At 41.7% G+C, this 24,288-nt stretch overlaps 2 protein-coding genes across 6 annotated transcripts in view; one reads left to right on the forward strand and one right to left on the reverse strand.

Annotated features, from left to right (window-relative positions):
- The window catches only part of Nbea (neurobeachin), a 539,067-nt gene that overhangs the window by 367,565 nt on the left and 147,214 nt on the right, over positions 1-24,288 (forward strand). For 4 of the 5 annotated variants that reach the window (XM_021158784.3, XM_029475178.2, XM_085835883.1 and 1 more), the window contains one exon: positions 12,229-12,365. In XM_021158784.3, the coding sequence (XP_021014443.1) occupies positions 12,229-12,365 (137 nt within the window). Of the gene's footprint in view, positions 1-11,390; positions 11,924-12,228; positions 12,366-24,288 lie in introns of those variants that run through there. The other variant, XM_085835885.1, reaches the window with a different exon arrangement.
- Mab21l1 (mab-21 like 1) lies at positions 13,525-17,733 on the reverse strand. Its single transcript, XM_021158782.3, has one exon. The coding sequence runs from the start codon at positions 15,809-15,811 to the stop codon at positions 14,732-14,734; it is 1,080 nt and encodes a 359-aa protein (XP_021014441.1). The 5' UTR covers positions 15,812-17,733; the 3' UTR covers positions 13,525-14,731.

The raw sequence follows: 24,288 nt of genomic DNA on the forward strand, positions 1-24,288 counted from the left end.
ACAAAGCCACCAAGCCAGGGTAGACCTGTGGGCATTTTATTGTGCTATAGTCCTATGTTTCCAAAAATATATGTCCTCTTCAACCATGAGTTCTGTAGTCTATAAAATATATTAAAGTACTCTTTATAGCAATAACAGTCCTGCTAACCTGACTGTAAATTTTAAACTATAATAACAACACAGTTCAACTGTGTCCCTTAGACATTAGCCATGCCTAAAATCATATGTAACATTTCCACATCTTTTTTATTTTAAGAATAAGCCATCCTTTGTTGGTTCAAGTGTTTTATAAACCCCAATATTAAGATCTTTCCTAATAAATTGTTTTGGTTGAAACATAATTTTGTCTTCACATCTTTCTCTAGATACAAATTTTCTAAGAATTTATCGTCATAGCACTAATCTGAAAAGACAGGACAGTGATCACCTAACTCATTGGTACTGTGGCTCTCGGTACATAGGCACCAAGCTTTCACACGGTACTGACTAACTCATTGGTACTGTGGCTCTCGGTACATAGGCACCAAGCTTTCACACGGTACTGACTAACTCATTGGTACTGTGGCTCTCGGTACATAAGCACCAAGCTTTCACACGATACTGACTTTAGACAGAACACGAATGGAGATACTCATTGCCTAAGAGAGGTACATGACTTATGTTCCTTGGTACACCTGGAGGAAAATGTGAGGTAAAAGAACTGCTTTGCAGTGAACACAATGCTCACACTAGCATCTTGGAGCAGAGGAGGAGGATTGGTCTGCACTGCCACACCCACAGGTGCCCTGGTCCTTTCTTTGAAAGACATTAGCAATGTTGCAAAGCTTGGGTGAAAGACCTCTTTCCCCTGCACTGTACAAAGGGTAAGCAAGGTTTTCTGCATGTTGATGGTGCTTTGAACCATTTATCCCTGTACCTTAATGCTGCATACAGAAGCCAGAGCCTGCAGAAAGTCCATTGCCATAATCACTTAGCCTTCAGTACAAGAATTTGTATGACTAACAGATTACAAACACTGCAGCAGAATATCCTCTGTTGGTTCAGATAGACAACAAGGCCAGGGACATGGGGACTAGGAACATGCTCAAAGGTTAAGAGTCTTATGCCTCTCCAGAGAACCTAAGTTTGGTTCCCAGCAGCCATATTAGGTGGCTCACTGTGGCCTGTTAACTTCAGCCCAAAAAAGACCCAATGCTTTCTTTTGGTCTTCCTAGAGGAATATTGCATATACTCACAGACACACACACAAATGCATTTTTTTAAAAGATTTGTTTTATGTCTATGTGTGCTCTATCTGTATGCACACCTGCCTGCCAGAAGAGGGCATCTGATCTTGTTATAGATGGTTATGAGCCACATGTGGTTCTAGGAATTGAACTCAGAACTTTGAAAAAGCAGCCAGTACTTTTAACCCCTGAACCATCTCTCCAGCACCGTATGCATAATTTTTAACTGAATAAAGATTTGATTGAGCCTGGCTGTGGTGGCGCATGCCTTTAATCCCAGCTCTTGGGAGGCAGAGGCAGGCAGATTTCTGAGTTTGGAGCCAGCCTGGTCTACAGAGTGAGTTCCAGGACAGCCAGGGCTGTCTTAAAGAAAAAAGATTGTCTCTGGTGAAAAATCTGGTGTAATTCTGATAGGCTTGCCTTTATATGTTACTTGGCCTTTTTCTCTTACTGCTTTTAGTATTCTATCTTTATTTAGAGCATTTGTTGCTCTGATTATTATGTGTCGGGAGGTATTTCTTTTCTGGTCCAGTCTATTTGGAGTTCTGTAGGCTTCTTGTATGTTCATGGGCATCTCTTTCTTTAGATTTGGGAAGTTTTCTTCTATAATTTTGTTGAAGATGTTTGCTGGTCCTTTGAGTTGAAAATCTTCATTCTCATCCACTCCTATTATCCGTAGGTTTGGTCTTCTCATTGCGTCCTGTATTTCTTGGATGTTTTGAGTTAGGATCTTTTTGCATTTTACATTTTCCTTGATTGTTGTGCCGATGTTCTCTATGGAATCTTCTGCACCTGAGATTCTCTCTTCCATCTCTTGTATTCTGTTGCTGATGCTCGTATCTATGGTTCCAGATTTCTTTCCTAGGGTTTCTATCTCCAGTGTTGCCTCATTTTGGGTTTTCTTTATTGTGTCTACTTCCCTTTTTAGGTCTAGGATGGTTTTGTTCATTTCCATCATCTGTTTGGATGTGTTTTCCTGTTTTTCTGTAAGGACTTCTACCTGTTTGATTATGTTATCCTGTTTTTCTTTAAGGATTTGTAACTCTTTAGCAGTGTTCTCCTGCAATTCTTTAAGGGATTTTTGTGCTTTCTCTTTATTGTCTTCTGCCTGTTTAGCAGTGTTCTCCTGCATTTCTTTAAGTGTGTTATTAAAGTCCTTCTTGAAGTTCTCTATCATCATCAGGAGATATGCTTTTAAATCCGTGTCTAGCTTTTCCGGTGTGTTGGGGTGCCCTGGACTGGGCGAAGTGGGGGTGCTGGGTTCTGATGATGGTGAGTGGTCTTGGTTTCTGTTAGTAAGATTATTACGTTTACCTTTCGCCATCTGGTAATCTCTGGGGTTAGTTGTTATCATTGTCACTGTTTAAAGATTGGAGCAGAAGCTGTGTTCCACTCACCAGCAGTCTCTAAATCCTGCGGCGGGGGTCGTGGGTAGCTGACGGTACCCCGGTCCTGGTCCAGCCGGAAGAGGCCTGTGGTCCTACACAGGCCGTTTTTTATTGATTTATAAATAAAAATAAGGAAAATCTAGATTTTTAAAAAATGGTTTATTTATTATATCTAAGTACACTGTAGCTGTCTTCAGACACATCAGAAGAGGGCATCAGATCTCATTACAGATGGTTGTGAGCTGGGATTTGAACTTTGGACCTCTGGAAGAGCAGTCAGTGCTCTTAACTGCTGAGCCATCTCTCCAGCCCCCAAATCTAGATCTTTTAATCTTTAAAAGAGAGGAGAGTTTGGTTGAATTTGCTGTCTAAATATTGCTAAATATTATCAGACAAAATATCCAGGAAGTTTTATAGTGATTGCAGTATTCTTTGTTCTTTCATTCAGAATTAAGTTTTTCTCTCATTTTACACTACTAGCTCATCTACCAGCTAAGAACAGCCAAGGTGCTGCTCTTGTTCAGCATGTTTGTGGATCAGGAATTCAAAGAGAAACTAAAAAGCGAACATAAATTCTATACTTAAATTTTGGATTTGGGAGGATCTCCACTTATCAAGCAATATTTTCCGAGGAAGAAGAATGGTGTAGACAAGTGGGGAGTGTGTGCAGGTGGGAGACAGGATTAACATTGAGAGGAGACTGCAGCAGAAGCTGAGAAGGGACAGTCTGTGGCTTAGAATGGAGAATGAACATTAGAAGTTATGTTGCAGCATTGGAAATGACGACCCACCAGCTCAGTCATTAAGTTTTGACTTGGAGTCAAAACTTAAATCAACTTTTCTTTCTTTTCAGATACTGTCATCCATGTCCTCACATCACTGGTGGTGGTGGTGGTGGTGGTGGTGGTGGTGGTGGTGGTGGTGGTGGTGGTTTTTGAAACTTTCAATTGGTTAACAAGAGTTAAGTGGATCATTGCTATCTATGTTATTACATAGCTTTAAAAAACAAAAACAAACAAACAAAAAACAAAGAAATAATGGGCCAGCAAGATGACTCAGTGAATTAAGACACTTGCCACCAATCCTGACAGCCTGAGTTCAGTCTCTAAACCTGGCATCAAGACAGACAAGAACCAATTCTGGCAAACTGTCCTCTACAAATGAACCATGCGGTGCAAGTGTGTGTGTGTGTGTGTGTGTGTGTGTGTGTGAGAGAGAGAGAGAGAGAGAGAGAGACAGAGAGAGAGAGAGACAGAGAGAGACAGAGACAGAGAGAAACAGAGACAGAGACAGAGAGACAGAGAGACAGAACACTCACACACATGATTATGTAATTATGTAAAAAATTAGTTTACAATAGGAAATGCCAGGAAAACCGTAGAAAAGGCAAGAGCTGGAAGGATGTGTAGGCCATTAGCTACCATTTTCCAAGTTCTGATTCATACTTCATATTCCAGTTGTATGTGGTTATCCAACCAAATCAATATAATAAATATTGATCATTTCTTATATGTAAGCCATGACAATACATGGAATAAAAAGATAAACAGTAGCATCCCTGTTTTCGAGGACATGTCAGTTGAGCCAGATCTGAAGGCCAGATTTATTGGATTTACAACATTTTCAAAGGGATATATTACCTATCTAAAGTTAGAGAGCAGAGTTAGGTTTGATGTTTAAACCTCTGAGGTCACCAAGGAAATGGATAATGTAGAGAGCAAAGAGCTTCAGACCAGCTGCAGAGCTCCAAGAAACAGCAGGCTTCCGGACAGTGAAGAAAGCTGTCAGTAGCACTGCAGAGGCCAGGGCAGCAGACAGCAGGACAGTCCTCTGTCATGGGCATCAAAGCACTGGTCCAGTAACTTCAACCTGATGTTCCTTGGAACACAGCTATTTTAAAGCCACTGCACAAGCAATCCTCTAGGAAAGTGTGTCTGAAAGATTCTGCTAAAATCAAAAGGTAACACGTTTTTGTTTAGTAACTTGCTCTTATTAATCATAGTACATGTCCCAAACACCCTGGCAACAGGCCAGGTGGGACTGTAGCCAAAAAACTGATCAGGAGAGAAAAAAACTGATGTTTAACCTTGGCAGGCCTGGCGAGGGCACAGAGACACCAAGCTCACAGGCAGAGAGAGCAGCTGGCTCGCACAGGAAGGAAGAAATCAGTTCCAGAAAATGGACAAACTAGATGGGGATAAGTCGGGTGCAGAAAGCCTTCAGAGAGGGGACAACATCAGGACAAGTGCAGTGTTTAATTTTTTTTCAAAATACGAATACTACAAGGCAGGATAGATGCTTGTAGAGCAGGGTTTCTCAACCAGTGGGTCACAACCCCTTTGGGGTCACATATCAGACATTTAATTATGATTCATAACGATAACAAAATTACAGGTATGAAGTAGCAATAAAATAATTTCTCAGTTGGGATCACCACCGCATGTGTATTACACATGCCCTGTGTTACAGGGCCAAGGCATTCGGAAGGCTGAGGAGCGCTGGGGTAGAGAATGACCTTTCTGAAGAGGCCTGTGCTTACCAGTCTTCTCAACAGGGTGTGTGCACCCTGGCCACAAAAATGATCCATACCACTGTTGTACCTCACATTATCTGAGCTCTGCTGCCATCCTCTAAACAGAGCTGATCTCGGAAGCCTAGTATGCTTCCTCAGTGCCCTCTCTCCCTGCTCTCCTTTCCTCCTCCTGCTCTCCAGCCAAACATGCTTCAGGCTCATGCCATTTGCATCTGTGCGTTCATGCCCACCATTCTTCCTCACATTGCCTGCCTGTCATACCCATTCATCACAGCTCTTGGAGTTGCGCTTCTACAATTCCATGCCAGCTTCCTCCACCTGACTAAGAATGGTATACTTCAAAGAATGTCTGCAGAGTTCTTCTCTTCCTCTTCTTTGTTAGAAGGTAGTACACATAAGGGTTTATAATTTAACTTTGGACTGCTATGTACTTGTTGAAGGACTTTTCTAAATTAGCTTTTTTATTTTCTCATCTGTAAAATGGGACAACAGCAGTAGCTGACAGACGGTGTTGTTGAAAGGAATAATCAAGATTAATTCATGTGTTGTGCTTTATACGGTGTTCAGATGAGCTCTTCTCTCTATGGCATAATTATTCATACCCCATACTGTAAGGTCCTTCGTTATGAAATTCATGCTTTATAAATTATTGTATTCCATGTAGTTCCCAAAAGAATACAAAACACAGCCATTACTTGCTGCACGAATGGAGGGATGCTGGTTAAATGCCTCTGTACCTAATTTGTTAAGAAAGTACAAACTGCATGCTGAAAATACTGTGGCAGTTATAAAATTATGCCGTGTTGGTGAATAATATATATTGGGTGTAATAGAATAATTAAGTATAATTCCCAATTGGATTTTAGTATAGTTTTAGATTTTTATTTTCTCCAGGATTCAGTCTCTCCTATGCTTTTAAAGGACAATTTGAAATAAAACATAGAAAATAGTATTTGATATTTTAAGTAACTTTTACTGTGGCATACAAATGAAACTGTGGTATGTATCACTTTCTGTGTAAATGCACAGTGCATTCTATGAGAAAGTTCTGGGTTCAGTGAAGAAAATATGCCCACCTTCAAGTTGCTCATGTGAACAGGAGGAAGAGATCAGTAACATGTTCAGTGACTTACACGAGCTGCAGTGGCAATGTGCCTGAAGCCCTGGGCACAGCAAGGCTAGCAGGAGCCCAAGCTAGAGTCCACAGACCCTCTAAGCCTCCTGCTCCCAAGGAGCTCAGGCACATCCTCAGGCTTATTCTCTACTCTTCCCGGATACAGCATGACATCCTGGTGCCATAAACGAGCCTAATTTTAGAAGGTGAAAGATGTTTCCCATATGTCCAATGAATTGTAACATAACTGGAAACACAGATCTCATACAGATCACCTGGGAGAGCCAAGTCCCACACAAGCTCAACAGCCACTGCTTCAGTAAAGTTTGTGTCCTGGACGTCCCAGTCCTGTGTTACCTCGACGACGTGCTTTGTGAAGGGTTTCTTCTGCAGGCTGTGATAATTGTTGCAGACGATATACTCTTCTTTTCAGTACAAGTATTTACCTGAGTGAACAGGGGGAGGTAGGTGACATGAGGTTAGTCTTGGTACCTAAGATTATCCAGTGCAGGCACATTCAATTTAATAAGATAGAGCTTTAGGCAGCATTAGTGTTAAGTCCGTTCTCTGCCATGTTGAAAATCCTTATGCTAAAGTGCAATCTTGAATTGCTTATTATCAAGGAGGCTTTTTGTTTTTTCCCCACCTCTTTCAGATAAGTTACCTCTTTCCAGAGGCAGATTTTCCAGAAATTAATATGTGCTCTTAAGCATCAAATAGTGATCTCAGGAAACTAGGGTATGTGGGGATGATCTGTTATTGTTAGTCTCAATCTTTACAACAAAACTCAAGAAGTTACCAAGGAACATCAGAGGTCACTTTCTGAGTACAGGCCGTATGCCTGTAGTGGGACAGTTTGAGGACACTGTGTAATGAGCATGTTGGAGGAAATTAGTCTAAGACTGAAGTGCACAACCCTTAAAAAGCATTCTGTGGGATGTTGAAGTCATCGTTTTCTAATTTAAGCAGAAATACCCTATGAGAAGGTTCAAAATGTCCACTTCTGTTGGACAGGTATCAGTGTTCACTATAAAGCCTTCAGCATCTTGCCTTGAGACACTGAAAATACCTGAAGCAAACGGAACTGTCTTAAATGATAGAAATCTAAGATTCTCTCGGGATTATTCTGAGTCCTCTCTCAGTCAAATAGCAAACATTTCTACTTTCCCCTTTATTTTATCTTACTTTATTTTATTGTTTTATTTTTTATGTTCTAAATGACATGGCTGTGATTGGTATGTGTCCCTGAGTTCAAGTGCACTTGGAGGCCAGAAGGCATTGTTGGATCTCCTGATACTGGGGTTACAGGTGATTGTGGATCACCTGATGGGAATGCTGGAAGCCAAACTCAGGGTGCACTCTTAACCAGAAGCCATCTCTCCAGCCCACTTCTACCTCTTTGTGGTGGTGGTGGTAGTGGTAGTGGTGGTGGTTTTGAGACAGGGTTTCTCTGTGTATCCATGGCTGTCCTGGAACTCAGGCTGGCCTCAAACTCAGACATCTGAGTGCCTCTGCCTGGAGTTCTGGGCTCACCTCTGCTTTTGAATGCTTAAAACTTTCCTGGGATTTCAAAACGAAGTTCCAATCTCCCCATGTGCCTCTGAAATTTAATTTATTTTGAAATTAAAGCCTTTCAATCTTTTTTTTCTTAGATTCCCCCCCTAGTTTTCCTAGCAACGTACTTACAACAAATAAAAATTTCATAGTCATTGTGGTCAGTGGATTGGCCACATTGTTACCCATATTTTCATTTCCTCAGAAATTTTGTTGCATTACAGAACCAACTGTGAAGATTTATTCTGTGTTCATATTTTAGTCTTAATTTTTTAATCACCCTAAATTCAAAACTTTTAGATTAGCTAAATGTAAGAAATGCCAGCTGGGTCTCACCACGCGGGACACAGCACCAGGCAGGTCTTTGAGGCTGGCTTGGTCTACAAGAGCACTTTCCATGACAGCCGGGGATACAGAGCAGAAACCCTGATGCAAAGAGGAGTGGGGGAGGAGGAGGAGGAAGAGGAGGAGGAGGAGGAAAAATATCAATTGATTCCAGCATACATTGCAATATCACATACCCTAAATAAGGTATTCACTAGCCATGTATCTTATCAAATAATTCTAACAGTGCCAATTTTAATTGTACTTCAACAATTTTAATTGACTCCATATTCTTTGTGCTGTTAAAACTGGTAAATGAAGTTTAGTGCTGTCTGCAAATATAGTTTGTCACAATTGCCCTTTGATAGCTAGGACTCTGGCATAACATGATTAAATTCTGCATCAGAGCAGAGAAGGACCAGTTTTGACTTGTGGAAGCTGGCCTTGTTGTTTCTGGGAGCTGGTCTGGAGGTGGAAGCTAAGCCAGAGGGCTCCTGAGCTGAACATAACCACCACAGAGCACCATCATCCATGATGTCACAATAGACAACTTAGTAATTCCGTCTGAGCTCAGACAAAAGCAAGCTCGTGAAACACTAAGCACCCCCTCTCCTGGCTGGAGTGGGTAATGCTGCTTTCCAGGTACAGCCTCAGCGTGCTTCTAAAGCAGTTAATGTACCCAATCTCCAAGTAGTCCGTTTCCAGCAGAGTCTGCTGCACAGCAGTCTGCCTTCTTGAGTCATGAGAGTTTTCAAATCCTTTATCAAGGCCCCATCCTACAATTTGTTCTTTGTCACCCAGGCCCCCAGAGTTGCCACTCTTCTCCCCTTAGAGTGAGCAGTCAGCCAGTGAGTGGGTCTGTTGCAGGTGCACACAATGATGACATCTAAAACCCAGTTTCTTCTAATAGTGGGCTGCAGCTAAATGGAGGTAGAAAAGACTTTTGTAAAGTGTAAGGTTGGATTAAGATGCTAATGTGGTTTTGTTAAAATGCCTAGGCTTGGAGTTTTGGTTTTTCAGTAACATAATACAAACCCATGGGTATTTAGCATTCTTTTAAAATATATTCCAGGGCTGGGCATGGGGTTGCACACCTTTCTTCCCAGCATACACACGGGAAGCAGAAGCAGAAAGGCAGGACAGCCAGCACTGTTACACAGAGAAGCCCTGTCTCAGAATAAAATAAAATACAGTCATGGCCAATATGTACTTCCCACACATCAGCACACAGTGAGGCTTGCATCGCCTATGGAGAGCCATAGCTCCAAAGAGAAGCCCCTTCTTGGCTCCTCCCTGGTGTCTGATGGCATGCACTCTAGAATAATAGCGAGTAACACTCCTAGCCTTTCTTTGAAAGCGACCATGCGTCCACAGCCAATGGAAGAAGTAAAGAACATTTGTTTCTTTTCCTATTAATTATTACTATTTATGGTAGAGTTTTAAATTATTATATGTGCCAATACTACAGGAATAGGCCTTTTCCATCCTGTAAAACTGCTCTGTGTGTGCTGAGGACATTATTGTAATTTATTCTTTCATTATTAGGGTAGCTATTGGAATAGATACATTTACCACCAGTTCCCAGTTCACTGTACCGAGCAAAGTTCAGGAGGTTAAACTCCTAGTGCTAGGATGAGGGGGCTGGATGAGGAGGGGGGCAGCCAGAAATTAACCCACTGGATGAGCATCTCCTGACTCCAGGGATGCTTCTCTTCAAAACACTCTGTTTGGGAAAAGATCCCACGTTTCTAAGTCACTCCAGGCCATGTGGAAAACATGCTGGCTTGTGATTGTGCTTTATGTAAACATTTTAATATAGGATCCCTAAAATCCAGTGGGTTCCCTAAGGGGATTAAAGCTAATCCCCTTTCTCTATTGCTGCAGTGGATTAACTGTGTGCCCTCAGTGGCTGCTCTGCTCCCTGGAGGCTACAACAACAACAAAAAAACAACTCCGAGCTCCTCCAACAATCTACAGAATTGGGAGTTGTAATTAGAGATTTGTGGGGGGTGGGATTGGGGGAGACCTACTTCTAAGGTTGAATATTTCATGATGTGTCTTTCTTAAAGAAATTCTTTTATAAACTCCCAGAAAATTTCAACTCAATATATATATATATATATATGTGTGTGTGTGTGTGTGTGTGTGTGTGTGTGATATATATATATATATATATATATATATATATATATGTGTGTGTGTGTGTGTGTGTGTGTGAAAAAATGGAGTAGAGTCAAAAGGAAGTGCTGTCTTCTTTGAGAAATGTGTTCCCAGCTAAAAAGCTCCTGGTGTGTGTGTGTGTAATTCGTGCTGTATTTGAGTAAATCAGAGAGTATAGTTTGGATAACTAGACTCGTAATCTTTTTTTTCAACTTCCCCAATTTATTGTTTCAATTGTTAAATTTCTTTTTAAGAGAAGAAAGCGGCTCGCCATTTTTTAATATTTTTGATCATTGTTGTTCTCCAAATGTCAGAATCTAAAAACCTAAAGCGTGGTCGTCATGCTGAACTTTCCTAGAGATTTTTCCCAAGCCCAAATTGTTTAAGACACCTTGTTTCAGATGCGAATACAGTGACCTTTTTTGGCAGCGGAACCAGGAAACCATAGCCTCACAACTGCGCCGCGGTGGCGCAAGGGTTAAGGGAGCGGTTCGAACCCGCGGGCGGGCGGGAGGGCGCGGGAGTTCCAAGGAGGGCCCGGGAGGCTGGAGGCGCCGGCTAGCGCGGACCCTCCAATAAACACAAAGGAGGGCCTGGGGAATAGAAACCCAAATCCACTTGTAATCGTACAAGAGATTCGGGCATAATTACTTGAGCAACCTAGATTAAGATTGATGAGCCTTTAAAGTGGTGCTCCAGACCGACCGCTTTCGCCCCTTGGAAGGAAAAGGGAAAAAAAAAAAAAAAAAAAAAACCCTCCGGAAAGCCGTGCAGGAGCCAACTCCACTGTCCGCAGCCGGGGCCCGAGCCCTGTCGCTCCTGCAGGGCGGTCGGGTCCCTGAAGCGACCCACACTGTCGGCTTTGGACCAGACTCCGTTAGCCCTACCGAAGCCGGCCTAGGCCTTGCCGGTCTCCCCTTAGAAACCGCGAGCTGGACTGCGGGCTCCTCGGGCTTTCCCGGCTTGGGTCAGGCCTGCGCCGGCAAGACTCCCCGGGCGCCTGCCTCCTGCTGTGTGCAGCAGAGGATGGTTTTAATGGCTGGGGTTGTTTTGCTCACTAGAACCTAAAAACCATCAAAAAAGCCCGCATTATTTCTGAATGCCTTGTGTGTTAAGACAATTATCGGGAAGAGGGATTTCAAGTAATGCCCCTTCGAATCAGTATTGTAATTGAGGAAATTCGAAATACGAACACTTTCTAAAAAATCTTTTGAGTCCTAATTTATCTGGGTCAAAAACCTATGAAATTGCACTTTCCGCCCCCATTTCCAAGAATAGTTTTGTTTCAATGTTTTTCTTACATGTTCATCTTTAGTGTGCTGTAGTGAGAAAATGACGCACGGGATTTTCGTTATTTTCTTCACAAGAAACACAGTGGCAGTGTACTGCCGACAGTGAATGCATCCCACCTGAGAACGCGAAAATTAAAACAGTCCTTACATAACATGGGATTTGTATATTTAGCCGCTTTCCCCCCTTGCCTCTCTTTTGGGTAGAGCGGCTGCCAAAAGGGAATACTTAAGGGATGGTTGGTATTTGGGATCCACTGCCTAGGGTCTCTTGGAGAGCTGATGATGTTCCATGGAATAGCGAGGCACCTAAGCATCCATTCTGCTCTGTATTTGTAAGTCGGATAATGGCAGCGCCTTACCACCCATGCAGATTTCTAGGCAGAAGTTGCAGACTTGCATGTTATGGGTCTTTCATTCAAAACCCTGACCTCTTGAGTTTTTATAGAATTAATCTAGTCTCATTTTAAGGTACGGTATAAATGCTAAACAGACTTTACCTAATATGAAAATACTTTGCATAATGTAGGCACCATTTTTCCTAGCAAGTTTTTACAAAATAAAATCAGGCCATACCCTCTGAGAGATTGTTTGGAAGTGTCAGAAAGGACCAGCCTGACCCAGTGCCCCTATCTTACAGGCCCTGTGGTTCTCAGCACCCCTGCCCAGCTCATTGCTCCTGTGGTGGTGGCCAAAGGAACCCTCTCCATCACTACAACCGAAATCTACTTCGAGGTAGATGAGGATGATGCTGCCTTCAAGAAGATCGACACAAAAGTGAGTCGGAGTATTCTGCACAGCATTGGTAGCTTTGATGGCAGGATGTGGTTTTCATTTTTGCTTGGTTTTAAATGACTGGAGAGGTACACACATTCTCATCTTACAGAAAATAAAATGAATGAAATAGCACACGATTTCTTTCAGAATTGAAGACTATGTTAGTGAGCTTAAATCCTGTAGTAAGAGAGCATGTGCAAATGAGTAGTTAGTTGTCTTAGGTGCCTTTGTGTACACTTGGGCAGATTTGGTGGTTAAGCCAGTTGTTTCCAGATCCCTGGGGTGCAGTGCCTCAGTACCTGGGAAGACTAGGACTGAACTTGTGAAATTTTGTGTTAATATCACTTTTAATTTTCAAAAGTATATACTGCAATATGAATTATTATTTATTGAAAGGTTGTAAGGAAACTGGGGCAGGAGCCATTTACATATAATTTCATTTCCATTATTACATCCATTTTTCATCTCCTGAATTAAATTGACTTTACATATGGATTTAAAAGGCAAAGAAGCAGGTTCTTTATAAGCTTTGATTTAAATGTATACACACAGCATACACTAGCACTCTATACCATTCTAAAAGGGGCAGGCACATTTGGAGCAGTGGAATGGCAAACATGTTGACTAAATCTTATCTTGTGGATTCTAACCTTGACCATCAAAGAAGCCCCACTGGCTCAGCAGCCACTTGAGATGTGCTCCATTGTTTTCTTATTTATGTAACTGTAGTGTCTGTAAATTTCTTCTGCGGTCTTGGTTGACATATGGGATGTAATACTGGATATTTTACAATCATTTTCAAAGATCTTCCTTTAAACCGTTTCAAAAGCAGATCTAAAATAGTCAGACTTGAATTTTATTATTTATACTTAAGCTATATGCAGAAATGACACATTATATAGAACATTATTTGTAAGTGGGCAAAGATAATTCTAAACTTTACTGCTACCCGAATTAACTAATGTAAAGCCTCGGTCTGGATCCTCTCAGCACTTGTTGATCGGTGAGACACTACCAAGGCTTCTGTAGTGAGAGAATGAATGTGCTGTGTTTAAATAAGTAAGGGCTTGTCTTTAGGTTTTGCCATTAGCTTTCCCTGTATAGTAAGAATGAGTTGTGGGTTTCTGGTTAATTTATTCTAATAACACTTATTGTGTTAAAGTATATCTCCATTTTATTGCTTATATTTCATATAAAAACTTCAGAGTTTTGCATTATGGTTTAAGTAAATTTTCTCAGATTTTGCTGCTTTTAAACTCAGTCTTCTCTATTGCTGTGGTAATTTTTTCCCTTATATTGTCAAACAACTACAGAAATACTAACCAGAATCAAAGTCTAAGAAGTAAATTATAAATATATTCATTGTAGAAAAGAACCATCGAGTAAATTAGAAACTGGGGAAGTGGATATTTTCTATAGCTGTTCTAAAAAGAGCCCTTTTAATATTTAATTTTAGTGATTTTATTAACCTGTTTGTCGAAATGTTTAAAATTCTCAAGTTGACTTTTAAATGGAATTACCTCATTTAACAACAACAAAACAATTTAAAAAGAAACAGAAATTTGGTATCTTACTTCATTTATTATCTTCTAATTAAATAAAAATCAGCAACAGAAATTAAATTCTAAATCACAAAAGTAATTATCCAGTGTATTTTCAAGTGCATTTTCAAATATATATATAATTCAGATATTCAAGCGTTATTATATAAGCTGAATTCAATTTTTTGAATATATTTAAATAACATTTCAAGTATACTTACGGAATGTTAGAACAAGCAATATATTTGAAACAAAATGTAAACTTTTGTTTTAAGTTCAGACACTTCAAAGACAGGTAAAGTACCAGGAGGAAATCTACCTTTAAATGCATCTCTGTTCTGTGGGAAATGTCTGGAAGTTTCCAAAATGGCAATTTCAGTTCTGATCACCAAATCACAAAACACCAATATCCACACTTTCAAAGACAACATGAGATCACAACTTTTGTTACAGATCAAAATATACATTACACTTTGCTTCCGATGGTACATCCGGGTCCTGTTTGCTGGAAAGCAGGCGCACCTAAGTCTCAAGATTACTATAATCCTTTGCTGGAGTTGGCCATGGTCTTGCATTGCAGCCAGCTGTTTTGGGTGTTGTGCACTTTTCAGGGGAGCTGGGGGATGCCTCCATAAAGATGCTTGCGGTGTGGTTTTTCCCCTGTGTGAGATGATGGTTAAATGATGTGTTGTTACTCCTTTTAAAGGAAGAGATTGTTTGCACTGTCTCGAGAAATAGTACATAGGAATCGACCAGGAAGTTTTCATTTCGTCGGGACTTTGAGAAGAATGCTCTTTCTTGTCGGCCCTGGATTAGATCATCCTCTTAAAGTTTTTCCAAACTTTTTGGGTTGGTCAGGATCTCTCTTGCCAGTCGCCACGTTTGTTTAGCAGCGTTTTCCAAGGCCGAGTGGGGTTTGCCTTGAAACAGATCTAAGTTCGGTAAGAAGTAATGGGGACACCGCCGGCACTGCAGGCATGAGATGAGCTGCAGCAGAATTCCGTTCAGCCGATCGCCCAGGCAAGATTCGTCCCAGTCCGACTCTCGGGGATGCTTCTCGCACTCGTAGGACACCAGAGTCTTCATGTGGTAGTTGTTCAGGGGCTGGCCTGGCAACTCCAGGTGGCGATCACGCAGGGTTTTCAGGATAGAGAGGCATTTCTTCCTGCAGCCCCCCATCTGCAGTCTGTTCTCAGCCTCTGCAAACTGCAGCACCCAAGCATCGCTCTCAGCCGAACTCTGCTTGCCAGCCAGGGAGTGGCACTCCTTGGACAACAAATTGAACCCTTCAGCCTTAACCTCTGCCACCCGGTTGGGTCCTGGCCAGGGGATGTGGGGAAGCGGCCAGTGGGCAGCACTCCGCGGCCAAATCCCGGTGCATTTAAAGGCCGGGGTGATCTGCACCACATACCTATCTCGGATTCTCAGTTTCACTTCGCTCGTGTCAGCCACCATCTTTACTACATCTCTGTAGCTACACTTGTCCACCGCCTGAGCCACCAGTGTCTGAAACCTGGAACGGATTTTGCGTGCGGAGAGGTAGCCAGAGGCGGTGATGAATTCCACCCAGAGGGACATGCTCCTCTTGCGCCCATCGCTCAGTTTCAGCACCGCACAGCCAGGCAGGGAGCCGTCATCCACGAAGTTGAACACCCCCATCTGGTTCAGATAGAGTACCACCTCGAACTCGGTGGGAGAGATAACCTCCAGGCCCTCGTAGCGGTTGTCCATCTCATTGAGGGAGCTGATGAACCGCGGTTCCTGCACTTCGACCTCCTTCAGGACGTCCGAGACCACTTTGCAGACTTCCCGGATGGTTTTGGCGATGGCAGCTTTCCTGGCCTGGCATTTCTCGTTGTAGTACTTATTCAGGTGGTAGACAAGCTTGGCCTGGGCCGCGATCATGTTGGGGCAGAGATCCGGATTGTACACCGGAGTCTCGCAATAGGCTGTGGGATCCAATGCGGCTGCTAGCGCTGGAGCCAACTTCGGTGGAGAAAGGGGACCACGCTCAAAAGGCACCGAGCCTCTCTCGGACTAGCTGCAGCAGGGGGCCGCCCTGCCCGGCTGGCCTTTTTTTCCCCTGCTCGAGCCTAGCGGGTCTTAAAGTGAAAGGCTGAGCTCTCCCCTTCTCTCCCCTCCGCTAAAGAATCCGTGTCTGAGAGAGACGCGTGGAGAGAGCACCTTCTCGGTAATAAAAACAAAAGTTATGCTGAGACCCAGCAAAGCTCTTCCAGTAGTCAAAATAATCACCCCTTTCCGTATTTATTTACGTTTTCCCGTAATCATGGTGTGTGCAGGACTGTTAATCAGGTAGAGGAAAAGTGTGCAGAGTGTGCGTCGGGGGTGAGTGTGTGTCTGTCAGAAGAAGCTGCTGTTGGTTTGTGTAAGAGCCCAGATGCACTCGTGTGGAAATTATAAAGGCAGGGCCAGGCAGGCGGGCGGCCAATCGCCACTGGGCTCGTCACGACAGCCTCCTCCAGCTTCAGCCCGGCTAATTAATCCCCCCTCGTGGATAGAAGCATAGAAACCAAAGGTAGGAAGCTGCTGCCGGCAGAAACCCACCCAGGCCACCTAGACAGGTTGAAAAGCAAGATGAAATCTCCCAGCTTTGGTATAACTTGAAGCATATTGACATTTGGAAAAGACTTGGTGAAGACAAGTGGTTCTCTTTGCTGAAAAGCCCACTTGTCTGTTCACCTCTGATGAGCTATCCAGTTGTACTAATGGTCATCCACCAATTAGTGAAGTCAAAGGGGCTTCTAGAACAAAGTCACTAACTTGCATTTAGAGTAAGGTAATTAATGCCCGTTAATCCCTGGGGTCTTTTTAATGCAAGTTAGAACTTTGCTTACTAACTGACGGCTGGCTACAGATGGAGGAGTTCTTTAGTCTTCACTTGGGTGTTCAGAATACGTTTCCAAACCTTAGGCAGAGTCTGTTCTCTTTTTAACCTAGGTTTTCCCCGTTTGCATTTGCTGAGAGGAATTTAAGAAGTATTGCTCAATGGAGTAGATGATATCTACCCAACTAGAAATGGAGCCTTTAAAACAAGTTCACCTGTTTGCAGTTTCCCTTGTCTGTAGCTAGATTGGCCAGTGCTGAAATACCAGACAGCAGATAGGGCTGTATGCTGTAGTGGGAACACTTCCCGAAGGTGTTCTCTGAGATTTAGAGAAAGCTTGAGTGCCATCTCATAGTGAGCTGTCTTGTAGAGAAGGATCTAGAGAATTCACAGAGATGGGCTTGCTGGGCACTGGAAGGTGTAGCCATTACAGTTTGTTTGTCCCTGCAGGCTTAAAGATAGATCTTCCATCTCAGAAACCCTCAGTGGTGACCAACAGTAGATTCCTAATCTTATGGGATGTAATAATTTGACTTTGAGAAAATGGCTAATGGCTTCCAAAAAAATAATTTGTAACCATTCAGGTTAGGGTTTTTATTATTTATTTAAGTTTCATCTTGGAAATTTCAAAGAAATGGGCTTTTCTTTTTGGAACCCTAAGGAGGATTTATAGGTCGCTCTTCCTTCCAGTACCATGACCAGTTGAGTCCTCAGTGCACATGAACTGAAGATAGGGTAGTTAGGGCTTATGTCGTAGTTTTCAGTTCTCTGCCTTTAGTACAAAGTTCTGTTAATTTCAAATTAAGAGAATTTTCAGTGCCCGGGTATGGTAGCACCTGTGTACGCACTGTTAATGGGCTCCTGCTGAAGACTCCCACCTTTTAAGCATCACAGGGCCAGCTCTAATTTCGTTTCTTGTTACCCAAGAGTGATAGATTCCGAATTAGATTAAAATAGTACATCACATTTGGCGCTTAGATGGCCTTCTACTCCATTCCCCAAGACCATTCCCTTGGGAGAGGGAACTGGGGACCTGCAAAGCCCCTCCCCAGTTTGCAGGCATCGCGGGTGAATGCACAGCTACCTTTTGGCAGCTGAAGAGGGGCTGGAAGAGGCAACCCAGAGCGCCAGACCAACAAGAAAGAGCTTTGCGGCCGGCAGGGAGCAGCCGCTGGGGACGCTCAGTTCCCCAGGATGGGGTGCGACTGGCAAGCGCTCTCCCCACGACCCTGACCCTTGCGTATACCCTACCCCACCCAGCTGTCTTCCTTGGCTCATCTGCTCCCAGGCTAATTGTAAAGCTTTCTGGGTGTCTGGATGTCCCCACTCACATCCATCGCAGCAAAACACTCTCGGTGCCCTCCGATCTCATCGCCTCCCCGCCCTCGAATGGCCCCAGCAATGCGTGTGCTGTACTCAGAACACCCAGGAATACTTGGCCCTCACCTTCCCGGGTGAGCGCGCGCCCCCGTGCCTCACCCCGACTATGGGACTCGATGTAGCTTCGACACCGAGGCCTTGGTTCCCTGAGTCCAACAGAAGGACTCAGGATCCCGCGGCCGCCGACTGCAGCCAGGCGCAGGTGGCGCATCTTTCTGGGCTCGCTGTGCGGCTTAATTGGGTTAAAGCGAAGCTAAACACCGAAGCATTCTGCGCAAACTAATTGATGCAACTGAGGCCTTTTCCGAACGATTTTCGCTTGGAGCAAGAGGACTAAGAAACTGGAGTGTTGCGGGCTAGTGAGGCGGCGGATTCTGGAAGGCCAGGCCGGCCAGCGTCCTGAAGCACCCACCACGCCCGCAGCCGACAGTGATTTACATAAAACCGGACACTGGGCGGCTGCTGTCCCTGTGGGTTGACCGGGAGGCTTAGAATAACGCTAGATTGTCTCTCTAGCTGCTGCTACCCAGATCGTCCGCTACCCGCTACCCATAGTCCGAGAAATGAATTGTGCCTGTAGCTGAATCCTTTCCATAATCTCAGCACCTCTCCTTGTTGAAGAAAAACTAAACCGCACTGATGACTGCTTCCTTCCGTGCTTGCTTTAATTGAATTGTCCACGGAGAGGAATTAAAATTAATGATGTATTTTGGTGTAATTCACCTGATTTTAATCGAAGTTTTGGCGTTAGATATCTCGTATACCGGTAAATTATTTAACTACTTGATAGTAATTTTAATTAAAAAAAATTGACCTATTGGATTGTTTGAACTGCTGATGTGATACACAGCGTAATATAAAGTCTGTTTTATTATATGAAAAGTCTTTTTTATTATATGTAAAAACTGAATTGACGCTAGACAATTTTTAAAATACAGTCTTATCGAGTACCAGAAGAAAAGCTTCTGTGCGCCTTGTATTTTAAGACATAAATGGTTAATTGTTTTCAGTGGTATGCATGTAGACATCCTTGACATAAGCTAATAATAGACCGATAATTGAAGAAAAGTGACCTAATTGGAGGGAAAAGAAATAGCCAAGAATCTCATGATGTCACCACTGAGATGCTTGCATTGGAATGGCTTTTAGGATTTAGCTAGAACAGCTTGGATTTAAAAATGCTCAATTAGGGAGAACAAATCCAGTGAAGACACAGCCTAGTATCATAACATCTAGCCATAGCTATGAACATAAAGCAAATGTGAACTTTAACACTTGGAACATCCCAAATAACAAGGACAAAACAAGCATTTCTGAAGTGCAGCTTCCTGAGTGACTGTCCCAGTGGGGGTGCACTTCCTTGGCCTGTGCAAAGCCATGTCCACACCATCTACAAGGGGATAAAGAAAAAATTGGTGTGCTCAGATGTGTAGGGCCTAAGGGTTGTGTATTGTTGTTCGTTTCTCAGTGACTGTTTACACTTGAATTGCACCTTCACTGACTTCCAGTGGCAACCTTCTGGAAGATCAGCAGGGATCTGAGCCCTTCCAGAGCTCCATCTCTTTCTCTCTCTCTCTCTCTCTCTCTCTCTCTCTCTCTCTCTCTCTCTCTCTCTCTCTCTCTCTCACTGTTCTCCATGCTCTCATTATCTGCCAGCAGCTAGTTTATTCACAAGTGTTCGTGAATTTAAGTTTTTTTAATATGTGCTTATTACACTAGGGACTAAAGAATATGAAGTTGATTTTATTAAATTATTTATCTCTACTGCTGGAGTGGCTTTGAAGGCTCATTGTGTGCATCTGATTTCTTCCCCTTCCCTCTTTTCTAAAAATGTACCCATGTTACTTTAACTGTTTAACTGTTTCTTTCTGGCAGACATAATGTATTCCCCTTTTTTTACACTAGAGAAATTAAAGACAGATATTTGTGTAGGGTTTTTTTATGTGTCTTATTAAATAAAGTAAAATAGAGAGAGTTTGTGGTAATTTGATGGCATATATTTATACCTTTCTGTTGTGAGTTATGGTTTAAAAACACTTTTAAAATTAACTTGAAAGTTTCAGGGATTTCTTAAAGTCATTATTCCATGTTTGGATGCCAGGTTCATTACAAAGTCAGGCCGAGGATTAAGATCAGTGGTTATGACACACTCCTGTTCTCTTCCTTCAACCTGAGCACCCTAAGAATGGAGGTTACTTTTTAAAAAGTGCTTCTTCTTAAGTTGAGTAATGGAGTCCATTGCCTCAGTGTTCTTTTGTCACCCTAGTGGGCAGTCCCATGGTCACATTTTGTCATGTCAAATATTTTTTTTCTACATTATTGCTTAGTGTTGCCATTCTAAGTGTTGAAAAGAAAAGTAACTTAGAGATTAAAGATGCAGTTAGAAGTGGAGCTTTTAAGAATCACCACCCCCTCCTTGATGGTAGCTAAATGTTTCTTTTTATAGATAAGGGAGTAAAAACCCCAGCTTGTATATGTAATTATCGCAGGTTACTCTCCCTCATTTGAATGTGTGCCTAGAGGTGCAGGGTATTTCACATTGCTTCTGTAAATTGGAGAAGAAAGAGGGAGGAGAGTCAGTGAGGAGGAGGAAGAAGAGGAGGAGGAGGAAGAGGAAGAAGAAAGGTTGAGGGGAAAGCTCCTCCCAACTAGTAAACAAGAGTTTCCAGGCAGTTTGTATGGGGGGTGTGTGTGTGTGTGTGTGTGTGTGTGTGTGTGTGTGTGAGTGTGACTGCAGCCCCAGTGCCCTTGAGTAAGCTGCATTTTTATTGTACTTAGAGAAAGCAGTGGAAGCAGGTGTGATTAGCTTGTTAATCTAGGACTGCTCTGTTGCCGTTATCATCACGCCATACTGTGCATGATTAAGCCACTGAAAACATACAGTGTGACCTTGAGACGAGCATACAGGTTCTAACTAGTGAACTTCCAGTGAGTGCTTGCCTAAAGTAATCACCCTCTTTTCCTATTTAGTGTTTGGAGGGGTTTTTGTTTTATTTTGTTTTGTTTTTTGTTTTTTAATGAAAAAAAATTCCTATAAATTGGGCTTTATTGCAAATTTTAAGAATTATTAACTAAAGTGCTAGTTGAAAATAATTATATTGCATAAAATGATCACCTTTTACCACATTTATGCAGCGGCAAATATTTTATAGAAAAAGAAGTTAATATACAAATAGGAATTGTCTTTTATATATAGGTATAGACTGTAAATGTTTGCTAACAGACCTCCTGTATAATATCTTGTTTTCCCTTCCAGCTATACTCCGTATACTAAGTATGTCAATTTTAGTTTATCAGTGTGTACTATTTCCTAAAAAGCATATTTTTTTCATATAGTGGTGTGTTAAAAGTATCAAATGGAAAGTAGAATTGATAAATAGTACCTTTAAATCTACAGAACCTTTTTATCTGAATAAAAAATTAAAGTCAAAATTAAGAGCATAATTTAAATGTAGTGTTTTTAAAATAAAAGTTGAGAATCCTGTTAAATAAAAACATTAGATTTACTTTTATGTGAAATCTGCTTTATAAAGGTGGGTGTCGGGCTAGAGAGATGACTGTGCTCTTTTTCAGGGCCTGGGTTCAATTCCCAGCACTCACATGGTGGATCAAAGCCTTTTATAACTCCAGCTCCAGAGGATTGGCCTTTACTGGCCTCCTAAGGCACTTGACGCACATATATACATGCAGGCAACCCACCCATACACATAAAAATAATATAAAACAATTTTAAAAATTCAGTTGAGTGAGTATATTGATCTGTAATTTGTAAGCAGTACTATTCCAGTCTGTGAGATTTCCGTATGAATGTACTATTCTGTGAATTCTCAAATGAACTAGCAATATTTGAGGCATATTTGTTATTTAGTATTTTTATGGCAAGAAAAAGAAATCTCACAGACGATCAGTCTTTGTATTTTACTTTGAAGTTGCTCTAATCCTTCTTTTACATGGTATAAGATGAGCCTGTGGAGTAATTATAGCTAATACTAAATAATGTGTTCATATTCTTGGAACACATGGTTCTAATCCAAGTTTCATATAAATACGCATTGTCATTTAAATTTAGATGGTCAAGAGTACAAATAAAGAATTAGTAAAGTGTTCAAGTAGGTGCTGCTGCTCTCCCAGGCAGCTCAGGGAAGAACACATTTAGTCTTTAATCTCTCCGTATATGCAAATTATTTAAATGCTTTCTGTTTTATATCTTTATTTGCAATTAAATAGAAAGTTTAATGTTATGCAAACTTATAGGCCTATTAAGAAAGAAAGTATTGTGTTCTTAATAATTAATCTTAAACCATTTTTAGGAAACACTCTTTTTAATGTTGATAAAATAGCCTGCATATGCATACATGCATCCATAGTATTTCAGATGAAAGGAAACATTCTATAATGATCCAGTTGCTTGTTGTTTTGTTTTGTTTCATTTTTTAAGATTTATTTTTGTTTATGTGACTGTTGGGGGGGGCAGTGAATGTGGATGTATGGCCCATGAGTGTGAGTGTCTATGGAGTCTGAAGAGGTTAGTGGATACCTTGGACAGGCAACTGTGAGATGCATGGTGTGGAACTTGGAACAGAACTGAGGAACAGCAAGCATTCATCCAGAGAGCCTCTCTCCGGCCTCTCCAGTCCAGTTCTTAACCAGTTTTCAGTAATACTTTCCAAGATTGCTGGCAAATGGATTTAAAAGCTGCTGACTAGAAATTGAACAATTTCTACTCATCATACCCATTTTAGAGTGATACACTTTCTGTTGTAAGACCAAGAACTTTAAATCTCACTAGCTGTTATATCCATAGAAATATCCATGTATTTCTCAGACACCCACCTACATTAATAACTACCCATGCACACAAAAGTGTCTTTACTAATTTAAAAGCATTTTATACTTCTGCAACAGACCAAGGTTAATGTTCGTAACCCTCACCTGTAGTTGATAAGCAGAATGCATAATTCATTGGGGAAGGGTGGGTGTGGGTTTGTTTCTGGGTTGGGTTTCCGAGTAGGCAGCGCAGTTCTTCATTTGTTTTTCTCTCCACGCTGCATTAGCGCGTTTTCCCTTGTGTGCATCTGCCGGCACACAATTTAGCCACGGGCATCTGTAGACCTTGTGGTGATCAGTATTGCAGGCAAAAGCCATATGTGTTTAAATAAAAAAATAATCTCTTTATTTCATTTGCTGTTTTAACTGGATGGATAACTTTTGTGCCTCAAGACAGAAGAAGAAAAAATACAGAAATAATTAATTGCCTCTATTCTTGAGGCAGTTTCATTTCCCTCTCCAATATGGAATGCTTGTCAGCTCTCCTGATAAATGACTGCATGTATTTGCATAGATTTTACATTAACACAAAAATTAGTTTTATTTGTGAAAAACTAGTTTACATAATAATATAAAGCCAGTGTTATTGATTACATTTTTAAGCATTGAGGACTATAGAGAGACTGTATGTAAGATTCTAAGTTTTCTAAGGTTGGTCAACCTGTTCCTTAATTTAAACTTTCTTTGTTTTAACTAGATATAAAATTTTTCAGATTTAACACCTATCTTTAAAACATATTAACCACAGCTATTTCAGACACGTAGTAGCAATCATTTGGAGAAAAGATACTTACTTAAGCTTTGCCAAGGAATTTTTTAAAATATTCATTATGGACTACATACACTTCAAACAATTGGAGGACATGTTGTGGAAATGGTCTAATTTTGACATTAATATTCTCCCAAGAAACATTATGGAAATCTAATGTCTCTGAGAACCAGCCTCTCTACCGTGTTCTGTTTCCTCAATGTATTTAATCGATCACCCTAACACAGTCTTAACGTAGAATTAAAAACAACTGCAGTAAAATATAAATGAAAAAAAGCACTGTGCTGGGGCTGTCTAGATTCTGAAAGGAGAGCCCCTGTAAGAGGAGGCAGGAAGCAAGTAAGCGGCATCTTGTTGTCCAGAGGCAGCCTGCTAATTACATGCCAGCGTTGTATTATCCATGTTGTGGAAAATTCAAGTATGTTCAGTGCTGTTAGTTACACCACAAAGCTTTTCATACAGGACACTTGACTATACTGAATGGCAACCAAGAGCCAGAGTATCTCTGCCACTTCTTGATTCCAGGCCACCCTGGGTGCCAGCTGTCACAGCTCAGCTAAT

This window comes from Mus caroli, unplaced genomic scaffold (genome assembly GCF_978045245.1).
Source record: "Mus caroli unplaced genomic scaffold, Mus_caroli_1 scaffold_3, whole genome shotgun sequence".
Taxonomy (NCBI): Eukaryota; Metazoa; Chordata; class Mammalia; order Rodentia; family Muridae; genus Mus; species Mus caroli.

What these genes read in the sequence shown, in the direction of transcription:
- Mab21l1 (XM_021158782.3), bottom strand. Translation starts at nt 15,811, where the DNA reads ATGATCGCGGCCCAGGCCAAGCTTGTCTACCACCTGAATAAGTACTAC.